At 39.0% G+C, this 22,394-nt stretch overlaps 1 protein-coding gene across 8 annotated transcripts in view; it reads left to right on the top strand.

Moving 5' to 3' along the window:
* The window catches only part of NCOA2 (nuclear receptor coactivator 2), a 184,580-nt gene that overhangs the window by 146,715 nt on the left and 15,471 nt on the right, over nt 1-22,394 (top strand). For all 8 annotated transcript variants that reach the window (XM_058830789.1, XM_058830791.1, XM_058830794.1 and 5 more), the window contains 7 exons: nt 668-815; nt 2,951-4,220; nt 12,759-12,969; nt 16,174-16,383; nt 18,172-18,387; nt 19,007-19,136; nt 22,084-22,249. In XM_058830789.1, coding sequence (XP_058686772.1) covers nt 668-815; nt 2,951-4,220; nt 12,759-12,969; nt 16,174-16,383; nt 18,172-18,387; nt 19,007-19,136; nt 22,084-22,249 — 2,351 coding nt within the window. The remainder of the gene's footprint in view (nt 1-667; nt 816-2,950; nt 4,221-12,758; nt 12,970-16,173; nt 16,384-18,171; nt 18,388-19,006; nt 19,137-22,083; nt 22,250-22,394) is intronic.

The raw sequence follows: 22,394 nt of genomic DNA, 5'->3' as shown, positions 1-22,394 counted from the left end.
GCCCCAAAACTGAAATGCAATCAACACTGAGAAAGGGTAGCAGAGCCCAAATTTTGCTTTAGGGAATTGTATTTTAATTTTTTTGAGCTATACATATATATATTTTGTATTTGTTCTTTTAGAAGTAATGTTTTCTCTTTCCAGTTCTCATTTCTAATTGCTCTTACGTAAGAGTTTATGCATTTTTTAAATTAAAGAAGTAGTAAGAGTAACCGTTGCAAGACAATTTAGGCAGGCAGTAAAGAGAGTATACAGGCTAATGGAAACAGGTGATCTAAAAACTAAGGACATTTATATTAAATCATCATGATGTAGATGATACAATGGAAAAGTGTTTGAGGAACAAAAGGAATTAGACACATATTTGATGAAAAGTGAAATGGACATTAAGAACTTCCTGTCTGCTCCTGAAGTACATTCTGTTTCATGGTATCTTCCTGTTATTGCTGTCACTCCTTACAGATTTTCATTTGATCACCCTACAGCATGCAGGATCCTTTATTTTGTATGCATCACATCTAGTTATTTTCAAAATGTTCTTTTCATTTGTTTTGCTTAATTAGCACTGCATCTGAGATATCGATGCTGAACATCAGAAGTTGGGCAGCTGAGCTACCTGAGCTGCAGTTTCTCATTAGTTTAACCATGTTGTTCTGCTTGCCTGCAGTGCTGAGGCAGGGACTGGCCTTCAGTCCCGTTTATCGCTTTTCACTGTCGGACGGCACCATCGTTTCTGCCCAAACAAAGAGCAAGCTCATCCGTTCTCAGACGACCAGTGAACCTCAGCTTGTAATCTCCTTGCATATGCTTCACAGGTAATCCTGCCGCTTCCTTATATCCACACTCTGCTAAGGGACATGCAAAGTACAAGGTTGCCAAAGCAAATGGGTTGTTTAAGGCTGATCGATTTCAGTTGACCAAGAACTGATATCATGGAAACAAAGTAAGATTTTGAATTCAATGCTTGCAGCAGGAAAAGGCTGTAAGATTATTTCAGAATTTAAAAATGACATGCTGGATTTTCAATGCCACGTTCTTAATGTCAGTATTTTAATTTCCTGTATTTTGCATAGTAGATACAAGGAATTTTCCAACTATAATTAAATCTAGAAAACTTAGAATTCTCATAATTCACATTCGGTATCATTGGTTCTATTTCTTCTTAAAAGAACATGTTATGATGGCTAGGGCTGCACTTTAAACAAAGCGATATTTAATTCTTTGATTCCCTTCATTCCTTGTCTTTTCTGGTGTTTGGCTTAGTGGCTTTCATACGTCCAATCCTAAGGAGTGTCACTACTGTTGGTTTGGGTTTTTTTTCTCAAAAACTACAGTCAATAATATGTTAAAGTCAGGGCTGAATAATCACTGACATCAAAACTTCAACATACAATTTTTATTAAGTCGTTGTGTGTCCTGGTGTATTTGTATCAGATTTTGTTTCAGGTTTTATTGGCTGACTGTAATTACAATACCATTTTCCTTGAATCCTCAGTATCATTTTTCTTGAGAGGAAGAAAACAGTGCTAAACATAATTATAACTGAAACCATTTTATAGAAATTGTAGATTGATCTGACCAAAAGCTGTTTGCAATTTGTTTTCTTTGGATTGATGAATAAACTTAATATTTTATTAAGTGCCAAATTTTAAATTTTAAAAAGCAAGCACTAATAAGTTTAAATTTGTACTCATATATTTTCTTGCATTTTTTTTTTAGCAGGGTGCTGGTACTATTGTATTTGTAATAAGGTTTTAAAAATAGCCCTTTTTTTATAGTTAATGTTCTTCATCCTTGCCTTTATACCTAAGGCAACATATACAGAATAAGAACATTCACTCTGTATTCTTCAATTATTTCACTTCTCATGCTTTAGCAAAAGTGAAGGTTTATCTGCACTTACTTATACTGTGCAAATAGGAATGGATTTTGTCTCATGGAGAATGCATATTAGGAATGTTCCATTTGTATTTGGTTTTGGAAGTCCAGAGCTGATTTGATTTTTTTTGTCAGAAATTCATTTTTTCCTTCCTAACCTACTTGACTCTGTCTCTTTTGTAGCTTTTAGCATTTGGGAATATGTCTGATTTTCCTAATTTAAGTTTTAGCACAGAGTAAAAAGTGCATTACATCCTCCCATAAACTAATTAAAATTTGCTGAGGAAAAGTGACCTTCAGGTGCTCTCACAGGAGCTTTTTCTCTGTGTGTGTGTGTGTGTCTCTTCTGTTTCTTCTGTCTTGCGGCCTACATCTCTAAAATATGAGTTTCAGCTCCTATGCGTGTGGTTTGTTTTTCTTCTCTCCTTTTCCTAAATGCCTGTGCAGGACTGGATTGCTAACAGACTGTTCTCATTCTGAACAAGTATCCAGTAGTTCCCTTGGCTCACATGCTGTTTTGGAGCAGTATTGAAACACTCTGGCAGTGTAAAAATGTGACTTTTTCAACTTTCTTTTCGCTATGAACTTGGTGGGCAAATAGCCCACTCCAGCCTTGTGGTGGGGCTAACTCAGAGAAATTCAAAACTCCAGCAAACAGCTGTCTGCAGCTGTCTTGTAAAACATGTATTTGTTGGGTCATATGTTTCAGATGAGATTTCTTTCAGTTCTAGAAGTTAGCTCTTGCCAAATTGTAGAGGAGAGATACATTAAAGGGAGTCTGAAATTGTGACCTATCAGCATTTCTAATGACTGTCATTTAAGTGAGGTTTAATTTTGTTTTTCCTCTCTTTCATTGTTTTCTAATGAGGTACTGAAAAACCATACTGTTAATGTTCATCCCTGTTTAGAGCTGCATATCACTTTTGTCAAATTGTTGATTTGTTTTTGATTGTAGGGGTTTTGTGTTATTTTAAAGTGAGGTTTGGGGTTTTGCTTCTTTTTCCGTAATGTAATTGCAAGTTGGCCACTGTCATTTAGCTAACAGGCTGTTTTTCTTCCTCTTGCCACATAGAGAGCAGAATGTCTGTGGAATGAATCAGGATTTGACTGGACAAGGAATGGGGAAGATATTGAACCCAATTAGTTCCAGCAGCCCTGCCCATCAGGCCATGTGCAGTGGGAACCCAGGTCAGGATATGACCATCAGTAGCAATATAAATTTTGCCATAAATGGCCCAAAGGAGCAAGTGGGCATGCCAGCAGGCAGGTTTGGTGGTTCAGGGGGAATGAACCATGTGTCAAGCATACAAGCATCCACTCCTCAGGGTAGTAACTATGCACTAAAAATGAATAGCCCCTCACAAAGCAGCCCCGGCATGAACCCAGGGCAGCCAAACTCTATGCTTTCCCCAAGGCATCGTGTGAGCCCTGGAGTGGCAGGAAGTCCTCGCATCCCACCCAGTCAGTTCTCCCCTGCAGGAAGCTTACATTCACCTGTGGGAGTCTGCAGCAGCACAGGAAATAGCCATAACTACACCAACAGTTCCCTGAACGCACTTCAGGCCCTCAGCGAGGGCCACGGCGTTTCTCTAGGATCGTCGTTGGCTTCACCTGACCTAAAAATGGGAAATTTACAAAATTCCCCTGTGAATATGAATCCTCCCCAGCTAAGCAAGATGGGAAGCCTGGACTCTAAAGACTGCTTTGGAATATATGGGGAGCAATCAGAAGGTACAACTGGACAAGCAGAGAGCAGCTGCCATTCAGGAGAGCAGAAAGACAACAGCGACAGCAACATGCCACCGGTTGTCAGTGGTGAGAGACCTGATGGACAGAGTAAACTGCACGATGGAAAAAGCCAGACAAAGCTCTTACAATTGCTGACCACCAAATCAGATCAGATGGAGCCTTCACCTTTGTCCAGTACCATGGGAGACATCAGCAAGGACTCCGCGGGAGGGTTGCCTGGGTCTGGTTCAGCACACGGAACCTCACTCAAGGAGAAGCATAAAATTTTGCACAGACTATTGCAGGACAGTAGTTCTCCTGTCGATTTGGCCAAGCTCACAGCAGAGGCCACAGGCAAAGAACTGAACCAGGAGTCCAGTAGCACAGCTCCTGGTTCAGAGGTGACTGTTAAACAGGAGCCAGCGAGTCCTAAGAAGAATAATAATGCACTACTTCGCTACTTGCTAGATAAAGATGATACTAAAGATATTGGTTTACCAGACATACCCCCAAAACTGGAGCGGTTGGACAGTAAGACAGACCCTTCCGGTAGCACAAAGTTAATAGCTATGAGGACGGAAAAAGAAGAGATAAGCTTTGAGCCCAATGAACAGGTAAGCTAATTTTTGTGTTACGTGTGAATGGCTTGTTCCAGGCCTGCATTCCTGCCTTCTGACTTCCTCTAAGAGTAGCACCTTGGCACTTTAGGAGGCTGTTACCTGTCTTTTGAAATCCAGCCTTCACTCAGTTTCCCGGTTGGTGTTTCTGGGTTGTGATGATCACACTGTGTAAAAGCACAGACTCTGCCTGGGAGGAGAGTGATAATGCAGGGTGCCTTTCCCAGATGGTAATCAGGCAAAGAGAAAATACTCGTGACTCTTGGTTAGTGATAACTAATTGACAGCTTTTCCCATAGGCTGATGTTGAACTGCTGTTGTGCTTGCTAAATGGGTCCTTGACCTAGCCCAGCATAGCAGCTACACTCCTCCCAAGGAAAACAGGTTCATGCTCAAGAACAGGAGTTGTTTGAAAGGACTGATAACAACTTCGCATTACTGATCTTCATGCTATGCTTGACCTGCAAATTAAAATCAAAGCAAATAGACTTCTGTGCCAATTTAGTGGATTTGATGGGGTTTTCTTGTCATCTTAAAAATTCTTTGTATTCAGCCTCAAGTTTCTGCTGATGATTAATTGTTCAGTGCAGGGACCATGTCTCCTTGTGGAAGGCTATCTGCATTGAATTTTGTGTTCAGAATTTCTTTGCTTTCTGTACAAGATTACTTCTTGCTGTGCTGCCCAACACAATGATAAATTGTGTGTTGCTGGGACCTATAAGCTAAGAAGTGTTATGTCACTGGCTTTTCATGCAGAAGTCACTTTCCAAAAGCACCAAGACCACATCACCCAAAGTGCTCCAGTTTTCAGAGTCCTAAGAAAAAGGGACACAGCAAAAACAGTCTGCTACTTCAATATTACTGTTTATATTATTTACAAAATGGGTAATTACAATATCAATTTTAGCATAAAGCATTTTCTGGGAAGGTTATAACTAGCTGGAGTTAATGATCCTTAGATTTGTCCTACACTATGAAATCTCCCAGCTGATCATTAATCCCTAGGCAGCCCTCTGTGTGAAGCTTTAGTTTGTAAATCATGATCAGATCATATACAATGGAAACGTTCATGTGTCTCATTCACAGCTGCATCCTTAATTATAAAAATCTTGTATATTTTCTAATGTGCAGACTAGGTTTGAGCTTGTTTATTCTTTTTAACCTATTGTATCTTTTCACTGTGTGTGTATAAATACACTTTTTAATATTTTCTATATTGTACTGTAAGGCTGAGGAGGGATAGGCAACATTTTCTTAGCCCTAAGTCACAACATTAAATTATTATTATTTTTATTTGCCCTATTGGCAGTCTATAACTGGTAGACAGTTCTTTCAACAGTGGTTGTAACCACAAAACATAGAGGCCAAATGTGCTGCTCCACTATGGATGCAGCATTGTTAAATTCTCAGTTTTCCAGGCAACTTCCTAAGGCTGCTTTGCTGTTTTTGTTTCAAAAAAATTTGACAGCTATTGCCACTATGTAGAAGCAATTGTGGTTTTTCAATCCTTCCCACACTTTAGGCAAAACCAAGCCAAATTGTACTAATTTCTCCTTACTGAAATTTGCACTAATTTATCCTCAAGCCTGTATGGTAGTTTAGTTTTCAATAGAAGCCGGTATTTTGTGTTGTCTGTGGAGATAGGGTTTAGATTCTCTGTGAGAACTTATGGTTCATTATGCTAGAAAAATAAGGACATCAAGAAATTCACAGCTAAACTGGCAAGAATGGAGTATTTTTAAAATGTCTGATAGATTTCAATTCCTAGTTCAGATCCTATACAATTAAGCCAGTAGAAGATTGAAGGCAAAGATCTTCAATCCTCCACTATTAGGTACTTAACAAGAATGTAAACTTTAGTAATCACCAAAAAATGTATGCCCTTCATCCATAGATCAAAGTCATGACCTTCAGATGTTTATTCCCCAAGAATTAAATTTCTAAAAGAATTAAAATTTCCTCTTTCATGAGTTTTGCTTACAAACCAATTCTCAGACAGCAGGCTTTATCCCCTCTAGAACTCTGAAGTCAAGTCCAAGGTAGTCCTACAGACTCCTTTTGTTGCAGATGGAAACAAAGAAAAATACTCCAGGATTTTGTTGGGTTTTTTTAATCTTATCCTAATATATGTCTAAAACAGACAAGGTCAGCTGTTCTTTATTGATATTCCCATTGACAAGTGGCAGCACAGGTGAACAGTTTAAACTGTTTACTGCTTTACTTTTTTATAGGCAAGTTGTGTCTCACCCTAAATGTAAACTATAAAACCAACTTTCAAGAAAGAGACTTCAGTGTCTACAAGCATTGCCAACCTCAAGCAGTTGAAAATCAGGTCTCCTGAATGATGAACTTCATAAAGTGAATAGTCTATTCATTTTTTATTTTTAGGTTTTATGTTTCTGAGGTTGGGGAGGGATTTGAGGGGGTTGAAGTATGGGCTGTGGATGTATTGCCTTTTCTTAAAAAAGACAGAGTTTGTCTCCCAGGAGAGAGAGAACTGGAGGTACAGAAAGGTCCAGGAGTTGGGTTTGTTCAGAAAACCACAAAGCAGTGCAGGAGTCATGATAAAGTGGTATGGGCTTCCTCAGCACCAAGGTATGGAGCTGCCAGTCTTGTCACTTGTGATGGAAGACTGATGGATAATGACAGAAGGGCTTGTGTTGGTTGTACATAGAACTTTAAAACCCACTTAAAATGCAGTGAAACCTGGAGCTGAATAAACAGAAGTCCGGCATGGAGTAGGAGAGGAAATGGTGGGGAATATAGAAAAATGTAAGTGTTTAACTGTCTGAAAGCCAGGTCTTTAAACAAATAACCACTTTACCCCAATTATAAAATCACTAAAAATATTTAGCATCAAAACTCTTCAGCTTTGGAAGATGGTCTCCCACAGGAAGTGGGACAAATTTAGATCAAAGTGGTGCCTAAATTTAGATCAAAGCTGGAACTATTTAGTACAAGACTAGTACACAGATTCTTGAGCTAAATTCTTCCATCCTCCTGCATCCTTCCCCCTCCTTCTTCCTCCCATATGTAAAAATTAGCCATGTGCTTGTGTTACCTATTTTGCAGGTTTATTTAAAACTTCTCCTCCCTGAGGAATGTTGTATTTTTAAGTAATTAGTCACTGGAGTGTGCAGTTTCTCTGGAAACTGCAGCAGAGCAGCAGTGGGATGGCCTCTACAAGGGAGATCAGTGTGTTGGGAGGCAACAGAGCCATTGCATTTTCTCCTTTTACTTTTGGTGTGACTTTCTGAGCAGGAAATGCTTTGAAGTGCACTACTGTACTATAAATAGCAGTCTTCTAGGTAGTACTCTTCTGCAGAGAGCAGCAACTGACAGGAAGCCTTTCTCAAATGGCAGAGAATATTTCCAGCGCTGCCGTACCTTTTTCCCTTTCCTTGGTGGGATGATGGTTATCAGGCTTTATTAGGCTGATTGCTGTTCCAGTTACGGCAGCTGTAGGGGAGAGGATGAAAGAGAGACCTGCTGGGGACACTCAGTGGGGTTTTCCTACAGTAGTAGGGCTGTTGCTGTCAAGCACCACAAGTTCTCATATGGTCCACCAGGGTTAGAAAGGGTTAGAAAGTTAGAAAGCATTCCTCAGCAGTAAGCCTGCTTTCTGCTCTCCCTGACTGTCCACTGCCAGGAGCAGCCCCTGTAGTGATCAGGAGATGGTCAGAAGGGCTGCCTGAGAGCTTGGAGGGGAAGGAGAGTGGAAGTACAGGGGAACATTGGAGAAACATCATGCACAGTGTTAGATATTACTAAAGTAGCTTGTTCTCTGAGAAATCACTTGGGGGAGTGTTGAATAAAATCCTAATCTCCGCAAGTGTACTCTCCTCTTTTTTGTTCAGTAGACCATAAAGACAGCCTGTTTCACAGGGACTTTGCAATGCAACAGTGTGCACAAATGCTGTTCCAGAAACCATCTCAAGTATGTACATTTTTGTCCTAAAACTCAGAAACTGCTCTGGTGTTCCTGACATATTTTATCAACTGTGCTGTGCTCATGCTTTATGTAGAAACCACTGTCTTCCCAATACTAGCATATTTTCTCTACACATGCCACTCATCTTTAAAAAACCTATTTCTGGTTTAATAGTCCAGAATCCACTAAGTTCATGAGGAACATTTGTTTCTTCTTGAAATTCTATCAAAGCCTTAGAATGGGGATTCCATTTTCTGAATGTCTTCAATTAGTGTTCTGTTTTCAAATGTTAGTCATAGAATAGCTTGATAATTTAATAGGATTTCTAGCCAATTTTATGTTTATTGCAGTTACCAGGGAGAAAAATACTGTATTGGTTCCACTTCTAATTTCCTTTCCTCTTCTTTTCATAATCTTTTAATTTATTGCCAATTTGGAGCAGGGATTTGATTTTGTTTGCCTCTTATGGTCAAATGCTTTGCCCATACTTCTGAGGTAGAAGATAAGCTAACTTCAAATTTATGCAAGTCAGGTGTAGTTTCAAGTTGGATCCCCATCAAAAGACAGCCTGTTGTAAGTCCTTAGAATACTGGGTCACAGTGCAAGCCATGGACATTGCCCATGGAAGGAAGGAGATTTCTGGAGACTTGAGTATCTTATCCAGTCTTTTACAATCCATGGAAGCTAGACTTTGAAACAGCTACTTTTGTAAACCAAACTTCATGTTGAGATGCAGCTGCCTTTCAGTACAGCTGAAAAAAATTCTGTAAGCTCTTAACTTCAATCTGTATTTCTCTGTATGACAGTATAAAATAAGTACTTTTTCAAATTCAAAAATATTTCTGAGAATTATTTGTCTTACACTTTCTGGCACCTAGTGTCCAAGTTCTACAGAGATTGGCATAATTGCATTACTTAGACATAATGAAAATATCCTCACAAGAACTTTCTTGTGATGCTTAGCACTTTATCAGGTGCTTTTATTTTTTAAAATCCCTGACAAATAATTGTTTCACAGGGAGCTTAGGCTGTGCCTTCTACTTACATAAAATTCAATTTAGACCACTAAGAAATAAATATAGAATATAAATAAAAGAAAAATACCATTAAACTAACCAAGTAAATATTTTAATTCTAGTTTCTGCACATATGGTGCCATTTGAGGGTACGTCTGGAAAGACTTAGGCTAACATCATAGGTTGGTGTTAATTCCAAACCTCTTGGAGCTTTTGTAGCAGCTGAGAACCCTTATAAACATATAAGGATGAAATATTTAATATTGATTATTAAGCAAAAAAAAGGTAGAAGGTTGTGTATTTGTGTTGTTGTAATACATCTGTTGTATGTGCCCTTTGTTTGCCACTTCTGAGAGGAATAAAATGCATCTTAGGGAGTGCAGTTTTCTGACACATTTGGATCAATATGTTCTTCATTGGTGTTTTTTTAGGTTTGGTTTTGAGGTGGGATTTTTATTTTTTTTTTTAATATATCTAGTGTTTGAACAAAGAATTGCAGTAGCCAGAATGCTTAAAGAAAAGATGACACAAAATCCTGCATAAAACCAACCAAAAACCCCCTCTGCAACATATAAAACTTCCCTTTGCTGTTGTCTCAGATACATGTAATGAAGGCCATATGTCTTAATTCCCCCAAAGAGTACTGAATCATCCTTCTATAATTTATGATGCTCTATATCAGTCTCTTCTCCTGGCTCTTGCAGTCTTCTTGTACCAGATCTCCCATCGCTCAAACTGCAGCTCCTATAAACATCAGTCATGGCTGTCTCTTGGAGCGCCTTTTTGAATCTGCTTATCACCTGTCCGTGCAGTGATTTAGGCTTCATATAATCACATTTGATTCTTCCTGGCTCAGCCTTTTCTACTGATACCCTGGGTCCACCCAGCTGCTTGTAATTGCCTGGAAAGCAGTGAGTCATCAGGGGGATTTGTCAATAACAGGTAATCTTGGACCAGCCAACCCGTTTTCCTTCAGCAAGAGGGTAGCAGGATTGTTGGCACAAGAGAAACAGTGTGTCAAGGTGTTTAGATTTCAGTAAGGCTCTTTGGCCCTTATGGCAGCAGGGTAGAGGTGCATGGTCAGGATGAAACTGCTGTGAGTGACGAGGAAGCTGTTTGGAAATCCCTCCACACACAGTAGTTATTGAAGGATTCACTGTCAAAATGGAGATGCTGCAGGACTTGTGCCGCATCTAGAGCTGCTCAGTGTTTTAGTTAACCTAAATGACCTAACCTGACAATAGAGCTTGGTAAAGCTGAGTGTGGCACTTGAATGTCTGCAGACACACTGGAGGACACAGTTCAAATTCAACTGCAACAAAGAGATACAGAGACAAAATGTTAGAACATTCAGGGCGAATAATTGCTATTTATTATCATTACTCAGGAATAACATCTCATTTTATTTTTTTTTTAAATGAGGGGAGAACTGACTAAATAGAAGTTTTACAGAGCTGTTCTAGGGGTCATAGTGACAACAAGATGAGTGAGAGTCAGTAATGTCATGTAATTAAAAGAATCTCAAGCTTTTCTGGAATATGCCATCAAGTGTACGATGTGTAGAGTAAATTTTCTGTTTTACTCAGCAGCTATAAGGCTTCATTTTAGGTCCTGTCTCAGACATGGCTTCAGCAAAGGTGTGGATCAACTAAAAGCAATCCACAGGAGCAACAGGAGTAATGAGAGGCCTAGAAAACAAGTCATTTGCTGAAGAAAATTCACAAGTTGAGATTGTTTATTCATTTCAGCTTAAAGCACAAAAGGGCACATGTTTTCAAATATAGAAAAAGTTAGAACAAGAAAGAAGAACACAGTATGTTTGCCAGATTCAAAATATGATTGGAAGGAAGGGTCCAAATCTTAGCGTGAGAGATTTTGCATTGAGACTGAGAAAAAAAAACAAGAGTAGCAAGGATGGCAGAGTGCTGAAACCAATTCTCCAGGGAAGCTGTGGATTTTCTGTCTCTGGATGTCTTTAACAAGCAACTGTATGAACTTCCATAGGGAATGGCATACACTGATATTGCCTGGAGGCTTTAAATTGCTTCCAGTCCTCTGATGCTCTGATTTCCTACCATTTTGCCAATAACACCAGTCTCTAGATCACCCATGTGCTGTTTTTTAATGGAGTGAATTCCCTCCTCTTTTGCACCATACACTACAATTTATATGACTAGGAGATAATGTAGAAGGAATAAAAAATAATACCATGATTATTTACAGTCAGTCACCCAAAAAAAGCATGTAGCAGTGTAACCTTGGGGCATTTTAGCTACCCAGTGAATAAAATAGCTGGAATTCCCAGGAGCAGGTTAGATGTGGCAGGAGTTCTGTACAGACTAATGTGAGTGCTCCCTAGCCAGCCTGTGAGAGCTTCAGCACATATTTGAAATCCATTTCAGGTATTTCTATAGTATCCTGTGATCTGTGGTGTAAGCTTGCTCTCAGTAAGAAGTTCATAATGTGGGGAAGGACAAAAAAAATAGCTCAAGAAGAATTGTATTTCAATTCTGCATGTTTATGGTATTATTTCTCTGTTCCCCATCCTTCACGGGTGGCTGCTCACTCTACCTCTCCTCTGTCATTGCACATTTCCTAATGATGACACTGATTTTTAGTAGATATTTGTTATAAATACTGTTATGATATATTTACTGTTTAAGATGGTAGTAAACTGAAACTGGACACCCTGTTCTTAATTATTACCCAAGTTTTGCCCTAATCAAGAGTTTAGGATTGGAGAATATAGTTGCAAAGATTTCCACATTTCACTCAGAAAATTATTTTAATTTTGAGAGGTTTTAGACAAAGAAGCTGACAAAAAAGAATACCAGTGAAAATAATGTATTTAAGAAAAACAAGCAGGTCAGTAATCATGTTAGTGTAAGGTGAACATAATTTTTCTCCCATCTTTATTTCATGATAATTTTCTGCTGAATTTAAATATAAATTCATATGTAGATTTCTCTTTTCATACTCTAGAGAAGTTATTTTCAATGGTTTGGGAAGTTGGGAGCAAAATAAATTCCCAATCCTATGTATATATCTCGCCAGTTAACTTATGTAAGAGTTATTCAGCGTTCAGGTTTTGAATGTAACAACGAAAAGGCATATAGGGAATTGTTACAGCCATAAAGTAACTTTCTGATTGTATGCTTTTAATCAAGTCATAAAGAGACTAGAAATGCAACTGTGCTGAAAGAAATACCGGTTATACCTACATAAACCCCCATCCATCTCAGCAGTCATGGATCTCCTGTTATCCCTGCTGTCAGCACTGATCACAGAGTGCACAGGGAACAATCTCCCTCTTGCCCAGGGTATGGAACCATACGTCCCGATGTGGGCTTTTGAAGGGATGCCAGTGCCACGCTGGGCTCCCCAAAAGCAAGGCAGACTAGCCCTGGGAAGGCTGCACGGTCCCCTTCCAACAGGTTTGTGAGCTTCCTCCACATCAGGCGTGTTGCCAGACGCATCCGAGGCCGGCGCGGGTGTGACATTGGGGGGCTGCCTGGCATGGCGCAAGCAGGGCGCCAGCAGCAGGCGAGCAGCGACCTGTACTGAGGGTTTGTGTGTTCTTTGTTGCAGCCAGGCAGTGAGTTGGATAACTTGGAAGAGATTCTGGATGACCTGCAGAACAGCCAGTTACCACAGCTTTTCCCAGATAGCCGCCCAGGCGTGCCAGCGGGCTCGGTCGACAAGCAAGCCATCATCAATGACCTCATGCAGCTCACCAGTGACAGCAGCCCCGGTGCGGCAGTGGCCACCCAGAAACCAGCAATGAGGATTTCACAGAGCAGTGAGTGCACCCCGCCCTCTGCACGCGTACACCGAGCTCGGGAACCCCCCCGTGCGGGGTCGTGCTGCCCCCAGGTCAGCCAGGGAGGAGCCGGCCAGATCCCAGTTTTGGGCTGGTGGTGCGTGGTGACGGAGCGCCATCTGCGGTCGTCCCAGTTCCAAACACGCAGGAGTTGTGTCTAACTCACACACCCTGGAAGTCTGTGTCCTCTGAGAGGTTTTCAGGGGTACCCTCAAAGCAAACATCCCCTCCTGTGCTGGTTTGTGACACTGCTGTTGTCAGGGTTTTGGCATGGAGAGCATGTGCAGTTTTTTTGCGATGCAGATCGTTCCTGTCTGGCAGCTCTTGCAGCAAAAGGTGCAAGAGAAGCTTTTCTAAGCATGAATAAGTGTCTTCTTGTAAAACCACAAGATTAATAAAAGGACAGAAGATTAAGAATGCACAACTTTAATTTGTGGCTTTTAGTTGAGTCACTTCCAGCTGACAGCTTTCCTTAACCTTATTAATCAGCTTACAAATCAGCATTGAAATGTTGGTTTGCCATCATAGTGTAATGGAGAAAGCAAGCAAGACAGGCATCTTATCAAGTACTAATGTTGAATAAAATAGCATAAAAAAATACTGCTTCATTTTTTCTCCTGTTGGCTAGGATGGCCATTTACTTCCTTAGATGTGCTCTAGGTTTTTTTCTTGTAAAGCATAGGTTTTATATAATATTTTTAGCCATTCTGATAATATTAAACTCAACACTGAGCTACTTTCAAATTCACTCAAATTACTTTGAAATGTTTAGATAAATTCTAATATCTCTATCAATAAATATTAGTGTTTAAATTCATATTAAGGCCACTTCAGATTCATAAATTATTACTTGTTATCCATGTTGCTCAGAGAAGGATGCTTGGTTTTAAGGTACTTGCTTTAGTGAATATAGAGGTACTAACAGCAGCACCTCAAAAGTCAGAAGGAAATCTTTGTTCATGTGAAGTCTTCAGCATATTCTTCCTGAAGCAAGGTCTGTTTGTTCCTTCCAGCCATTTGGCTTTCTAGGGGTAGCCTAGCTTTAAATCTGCTTTCAAGTCTACTGGCAGTACAGTAACGGTATGACTGTAAATGGTTATCTGTAAATGGTGGTTATCAGAAGTTCTGTAAAAGCAGTATCCTGTTTCCCATCTAAATTAAAACCCTAAAATATTTTCCCCCAGCTCAGTCTTGTGTCTGTGCCTAATTCCCCTAAGGAACTTGTGCCTTGGGTTCAGTAGAAGAGCACACAGAAAACAGTTCCACAGAAATAGTGAGTGGCCTCTCATATGCTCACAGAAACGCAGTGTAGAAATAATGTCAAATCATATACAATTCCAAAAGAGATTTGGAGTTTTTTACTGGTTTGTTTTTTCTGAAGAAATAACCAACTTGAATTTTTCAGATTTTAATGAATTGCACTTATTTTCAACAGACAAATATTTTTATCTGTTGAAAAACAGAAAGGCTGCTAGATCTGCCAAATTGCAAGAGTCTGTTATGTGAGGAATAGGGAGCCTCCTTCGGTCCCATTCTGACAAAGAGTAGAATAAGCAGGAGGTGATGTGATCTAAGCACCATCACAGCTCAACTGTGTTGTTATTTTGTGCCGTATTTCCAGAATTCCTTTTTGTAGTATGAGTGGGTACTGGCAAAGCTGCACACACAGTAACTCATTTATCTATGTGATGTGTCAAACTTCTGGAGCAAACTGTTTTGAAACTGTTACTGAAGTTTAATTTTGCTTCAGTCTTTAGACTTTGTGATGCCCCTAATCTTGAGAAGGTAAATTTTTGCTTCATAAGTAAGTTTTGTTTGCTTAGTTGAACAGGCAGACAAGGCAAAACTTATGTCTCATGGTTAGGAATTAGGAACACCTAATTTACTCATGTGGTATCAATGTGATAGATTTTCTGTACACACATATAAGCAAATTTACCTGGCAGAGAACTTATATTAAAAAAATAAATACAATAAGTTCCTGTAGTCTGGTTTTATAAAATAAAAATAAAAGTCAGAGACCTCTGTTATGAGATATTTCTGTGCATTTTAGGTAACTTACTAAACCTCATCTAAGTTTTCAGATTCAAAAGTAGCACTTCAATCTAAAATAAGAAAGTATTAATTTAACTTCTCAGTAATGTGATGAACACAAAAATGCAGAAGTTGCTGTAAGGATGCTGTTTTATCAGAGACACTCCTAGGGGAAGCTATCAGAAATTATTGCAAATAATACTTTCACAAAAATGTTTAATTTACTTGCATGTATTTTATGGGTATGATTGGAAATGGAATCAAAGCTACAAGGTCAGTGTTTGATTCATGTTTGAGAACTAGTTGAGCACACAGAGGGTGCTTTCATGCATTGGAACATTGCCCAAAGACCAGCTGAGCCAGATGCCAATCACAGTCTGAAACTCACTTTGCTGAGGCAGTCTGCCTTTTTATTTGCAGAGGCCGATTTTAAAAGCTCAACCCAGAAGAAAGCAGTTCCATAAAGGGGGCAGTAACCATCAAGGATGGTTCTATTTTACCAGGACATTATGGTGGCACAGCTCTGTTTCTGGACTGGTTTTTTGTTGTTGGTGAATCATGGAAGTATTTATTTTTATTAATGACAAAAAAAATTTTAAAAACCAAAAAAAATTAAGAGGGACATGTTGAAATGGGGCTGTGGGCTCCTATATAGAGTCAGCCTGTCCTTAATTTTGAAAGCTTCTTCGTGGGCACAGCTTATGCTAGAAAACTTTCCAAACTGAGATAATTCCTAGCAATCTGCCTCAGGATGACATCTGCATGCAGTTACAGTCCTTCTAGGTAGAAGATTAATTGGCAGTAGTATGCACATCACATAGTGGTGTATTTTGCTGTAGTGGCTCCTCTGTCAGTTAAATTGCATAATTTAAAGTTTTTTAAAATTTACATCATATCTGGTTTGTGTTTAGTGTCAGAATGTTCCATTTTGAAATTTACATTTAAATGTCAAGAAGGGATGTTTCTCAGACAGATATGGAGTGAGTAAACTATGCAACATTAAATAGCTGAGCCCAAGAGCTTTAATTGTGTCTGGGTTATTTTTTTCTTTTCTTTTCTTTTTTTTTTTTTTGTTTTTTTTTTTTTGCTTAACGTAGTGAAGTTTCCATTCTTGTAACTTTGCTTTTTTTCTTTGCTCCTCCTGTCTAGCTTTTAATAACCCACGAGCAGGGCAACTGGGCAGGTTATTACCAAACCAGAATTTACCACTCGACATAACACTGCAGAACCCAACAGGTGCAGGAACTTTCCCACCCATAAGAACGAGTAGCCCCTACTCAGTGATACCTCAGCCGGGACTGATGGGCAGGAATGAAGGGATGATAGGAAGTCAAGGAACTTTGGGCAACAGTAGCACAGGTAAGATGATTTTCCTTTTTTTTAAAAAAAATATACTTGAGTAACAGTCTATAGGCACGTGCAGCTTAACATTTGGGTTAATACCAGTGCAGATTACTACTTTCCATAAAGTCTTGAAGAAATCATGTTTCATAGGATGTTATGCATTGGCATATTTATTTTGAATTTCTGTGTTTGCATGTTTGTAGTCCTGCCTTTTATGCACTGCTTTTTACCTACCTATAGAGATGGATCTTTCAAAATTAAATCATGGGCAATACTGTTTCCCTTATGATGTTGGCTTTGCCCATTATTGTTCTTTATTTAGTAGTCTTAGCTCCTTTTTGGGAACCATCAGATGTTGCAATTAACAACATGTTCACCTAATAATGAACAAACATATAGCCTGTTTGACAAGAAAAGTCTGGCTGATGAATTTATTGCAACTAGTGCATAGTCTGAGATTGTGCAAGTGTGTGACAACCACTGTAGGAGCTCTGAGTAAAAAAAATGGGCATTGTAAATCCTCTCAGCTGGCTGTTTTGTGTCAAATTCATATATTTAGTTGGCATCAGTATTAAAAGAGACATGCAGCCAGATGCTTGAAATATTTTATTTAAGCAGTTTAGAGATCAACCTGTATTTTTTCAAGTGTCCTCTAACTTTCCTGTTCTGTATACATATTAGAGGATTTTATTCATCTTACATATAGCAGTTAGAGAATATTATTGTGTCCCTGCCTTGCTCTAGCACAGCACATCTTTCAGCTGATAAAATATGCAAAACACAATACACAAATGGACTGAACATGAGGATGTAACAATAAAAGAAGTTTTGTACAGCAGCTGAAACAAAGACCCTTCAGAGGTTTTTCTCTGGTTATATGTCACCAAGTAATTGAACTGATAAGTATTAATTGTTTGTATGGATTTTAGTATTCATTTAGGGATGTTGCATAATGCAACTGAAAAGACCAATCTGAACCAGTAGTCCAACCTGAAATCAGTGTTTTATCTACTCTCTTGACTATATAAAATTGAAATGTATAAATACTGTGAATGCTATCTTTGGGTCTTGGGGGTTTTTGTGTTGGGTTTTGCTTGAGGCCTTTTGGCTACTGTCAGAGTGTAGTATTCTATATATTCCAAGTGTAAATAAAATGTATCAGTTGTTTACAGTAGATGTGGGAGGACTTCCCCTATAATAACGGTAATGAACTTCAGCATCTATCGGAAAGTTCCTGTGAGTAATTTCCCTGCACTGTACATTGGTCTGAGATTATCTGGGTGAGCCTTGAAGCTCTGAAGGCTCTAGGTTCCAAGTGAAAGAAGTCACCAAAAGATGTTTGCAGAACACGAATTGATACTCAATCCTTCTAATTTGTAAGTGTGTTTAGTGTCAGCATGTTGTTACTCAAGTCTCCATTCTCAGTTAGCACTTGGAAAGTAAAGCACTGACACACATCAGTAAACGTGATTCATTTCCTGAGGAAGGAAGTTAAGGCTATCCACACACCCTCAGCACCTGTTGCAGGCTACATGTGGGAACACTTACTCTGAGCAGCATTTTGGAAATGATAAAAGGGTCTTCCTCTTGTAAGATGTATCACAGTCTCCAGTCCCTTGACTAAGCAGCGTAAGGTGTGGTTCTGCAGCTTTGCACATCTGGATGGGCAGTTGTGATGGTACAGTGTGCTTTGAGTGAAACTACTGCATTGGTATTGCTGAAAATGCAGCTCCTCAGGCAGCAGTAGTGTTAAGGCTGTTCTGATCATATGCTGATACCAGAGTGTGTTTGGCTTTTGTGCAGGAATGATTGGTGGCAATGCCCCTCGGCCTGCCATGCCATCTGGAGACTGGGGCAGCCAGGCTCCCGCGGTGAGGGTGACCTGTGCACCCACGGCTGGTGCCATGAACCGGCCGGTGCAAGCTGGCATGATCCGCAACCCCACGGCCAGCATCCCCTTGAGACCCAGCAGCCAGCCTGGCCCAAGGCAGATGCTTCCATCTCAGGTCATGAATATGGGTAAGTCGCATGTGGAGCTGTTCCTTTTGGCACACGCTGGATTGTTAAAGATGAAGCAGAAGGAAAAATAAAAGAAAATAAAAAATCCTCACTTCATTTATAGATTTGATAAGAACTGTATTTCACAGTGAAATGTTCCTGTGGACGTTTGAAAGAAGGTGTCTAAAATGCTAAATGTTAACACGTTTTGAGATGGACAGTTCCTGCTACTCTGTAGCTCCATGGCTGTGTGGCCAAGGAAAGAGGATATGAAGTTACCTTGGTTCACTAGAGACTGTGGAATTTTTTCAGAGGAAATGCTGTGGAATGATAATTGTTCCTGGTCGTTTTCAAGGCAAACACATTATAATACTGACTCTATGTACAGTCTTTTTCTTATGCTTGTCTTATTAATTTTTACATCTACAAGGTTGTATCTGCTATTTTATAACTTCTTACCGCTCTCAGAATACTTACGTTTTCTCAAAATTGAAAAGCAAATTTTAACAAAAGAATAATGAAGCTTTTAAGTGTAATGTTGTGGTTTGCTTTTACCATAACATAAGTAACTCAACTGAAAGAATTAATATGAAAGTAGCTTCTCTTCAGAAAAGTTATATGGTTATTTTTTCTTGATTAGGGCCATCTGAATTGGAAATGAACATAGGAGGACCTCAGTATAGCCAACAGCAGGCACCTCCAAATCAGACTGCACCATGGCCAGACAGCATCTTGCCTATAGAACAGGCAACTTTTGGTAATCAGAACAGGTGAGTCTTGGTGTCACATCAGAACACAGAGAGATTTTGCAGGCCTATAATTTATACACCTCATGGAGACAAAGTTCTACATAAAACATTCACCAAATGTAGATCAATTTAATTTTTGTATTATTTTGTGCTCATGAAATATATGTGTGTTCCAATAATATTTATAAATGTTCTCTTTGCCATGTACTGTGTTGAATGAATTGAAAGTTCTGTATCACAGTGAATGCTGCCAGCACTTAAGGCATAGTTGCACCATTTTTCACCTCTGGAGCATTCATGTGAGCATGATTCTGTCTGATTTTGCTGTTCTTATTGTTAACAATTACACTTAACACTAAATGTGGAGAAGTGTCAATAGTATTAGCCATGACTATGTAGTCATATCTGTCCCTTCCTGCAGCAAGGTAGCATTTTAAGTGATGTAGGGCGTGGTTAATTATGTTTTGTTTGGGTTTTTTTAATTGACCTAAATTCTGTAAAAGAGGAGGAAAGAAAAATGAAGTGACAGGAAGGCTGCCTCTTCCCTGAAATTAGCTCCTCAGGTAATCAGAACTGCAGTTTGGCCACAACTCATTAACTCATACGTAAGGTATTAATAATTTCATTCATCATCAGGACTTTTAAATGATGGCACAACTGTTGAAAGCAGCTTACACTTCTTAAAAAATAGCCATGTCCTCTCCAAAAGGTTTGCAGCTTACTTTGGAGAGACTGTGTATATATGGAATGTCTAAGGAATGCAAAATGGACAGGCAAGTGCAAAATGTTGAAATATTTTCAATTGTGTAAGTAGTAAATGGGGGGGATCACTGAGAAGAAAATGAAGTGGGAACATTTGGAAAAAAAAGTATGTTTAGAAAAAATGTTAATCTTCTGACTACATTCCTCTTAGTTTTCCTTAGGATGTCTGAAAATACTATCCATAAATATATGTGCCATTTTCTTTGCTATATTCCATGCTTTTCAAGATATTTCCTGGTGTTTTCCTCAGTAAGCATATCCATATGCAAAATGTACTGTTTGTATAGCGAAATTATTCACTTAAAAAATTACACCTTAAAAGAAAATACAGGGTCATGTCTGGTCAGCAACCAGGCAGTTACTTCTTCCATTTTATTTATCTTTCCATTTCTCAAAATTTCCTTATAGCTGAAGACGGTGGAAAAAATTCCCATGGCATTGCATCTGAAAGTAACAATATTTTGATCATTTACTCCCCAGCTGGAGACAATTAATTGGTTGATGCTACCGTTTCTTGCTTTATTAATCCCTAAGAATTGTATTTTTATAATCTGATTGTTGCTGTGTATTACATGAGTAAAAATAATTCTTAAATTAAAAACTAAAATTGTCATTGAGGTATATAGAAGAAATGGAAAGATTGTAAGTAATTGTAATTTTTTAACATACAGAATTTGACAAATATTTTTAGGGATTTTTTTATCGTGTGTGTTCACGCTCATTTGCAATTCAGTGAGGGTTTGTTTGCTAGTTGCATCAGTTGTTTTTCCATATAAGAGATCCCTTCTTATCAGTTATCTTTAGAGTTTGTAAGCAATTTGAATCAGGATTTGTTTTTGCTCTTCTATTTTGCTGATTTGTAATTTCATCTATGAGAGTTAAAGAAATTTCTCTAGATATGAGTTTAATTAATACTTTGCAATGTTTTAAAAGGTGTGTCATATATCCTTTTTTCTGGGATCCAGTTAAAAAGAATATATTTTTATTAGTTTTCCTCCTTGCCATCCTTTGAGTTCATTCAGTGTGTAGCCTGACGATGCAGCTTTCCTGCTTAGCTTTGACATAGAGATTAGACTTCCATGGCAACCATATATCTCATTATGGAAATTAAATACACAAACATGTTTCTTTGTTTTTTCTAAACAGACATGTAAAAAGGGTTCACGTATAGTGCTTTTCCTCCTTCCATGGGTGACAGCTTTTGTTGTCTTTGAATAATTATCTGGGATGGGATTCTTCCATGATGTGCATATTGTAGCTGCCCTTGCCTGCAGAATGCTCTGCTCTTTATATTTTTTACTGCAGTTTTGTGGTAGCATGCATGAAGCAGGGCAGGTGTGTGAACTGCAGAACAAAAACATGTAATTTGGCTGCAGATAAGGTGTTATTTTAGATTTAGTTTGTTTCTCAGGAAGTTTTGTCCTTTGGCTTTATAATAAACCTTTATTCTGCCTTTGTAACTGTGAGTGTGCTTTGCATACAAATTCAGGGGTGAGGTAAGCAGGATTTATAGAGCCATCACATGCTGCCTGACAGTACCCAAATTCTTCCTGATGTCCTTCCAAGGCACATAACCAAGTGTGTAAACTGGTACCCAAGTATGTATTTGGAGTGAGCTGATGCAGTATTTTGCTGCAAACAAGAAGGGGAATGTCCTTTTCTCCCCGCTCCCTGCTTCTGCCCTGCTCTTACAGATGTTCAGTTTGTGGGAGTTCAGACAATCTGCGGACCCATCTGTGACCTTTTTGGCTTGTTTAGGCTGATAGAAAACCAACTAAGGGTAGAGTCTATGGAAATGAGTACTACTAGTGAGAGAATTCTTGATCTGACATGAGACATTCAGAGTTACAACTAGTTTAAAAAATCCAGTTATTTAATCTTCTGTCTCCAGTGACTATATTCTATACTGACTTCTCTGTTCCTCTGTTGACCCTGTAATACGCAGCCAGCACTCAGGCTGCCTCTGGTGGGCTTTCTTGCTTGTCACATATACCTTGCTTGTAGGGTATTGGCAGGCATTAATCACATTATTTAGTTACTTCTTTAGGTAGCATAACTTGCATCCAGAATAACTTTCTATACAAAATTGGCAGTAATTAAAATAATTTCTGTCTCCACTTGTTAGTTCAGTTTGAGTACTAATCCTCTGATATTATTTCATGTTTTCCAGCAGCTGTTTACCAACCCTGTGTTCATGTTTTCACAGGCAACCGTTTGGCAGCTCACCAGATGATCTCTTGTGTAATCATCCTTCGTCAGAGTCACCAAGTGATGAGGGTGCTCTCCTTGATCAGCTTTACATGGCATTAAGGAATTTTGATGGTTTAGAAGAAATCGACAGGGCTCTAGGAATACCAGAACTAGTGAGCCAGGTATACTGGACATAGTATTTTGCATGCATTAGATACTGTTTTATAAGTTTATATTGTTGTGAAGGTGGAGTTGGAAAAGGGGATTATAAAACACTTCTTGCAAGCTAGGATGGTGGAGGTCCATTTAATGGTTCAGTGTCACCTG

This window comes from Poecile atricapillus, chromosome 2, assembly GCF_030490865.1.
Source record: "Poecile atricapillus isolate bPoeAtr1 chromosome 2, bPoeAtr1.hap1, whole genome shotgun sequence".
Taxonomy (NCBI): Eukaryota; Metazoa; Chordata; class Aves; order Passeriformes; family Paridae; genus Poecile; species Poecile atricapillus.
This window is presented reverse-complemented; position numbering and strand designations above follow the sequence as displayed.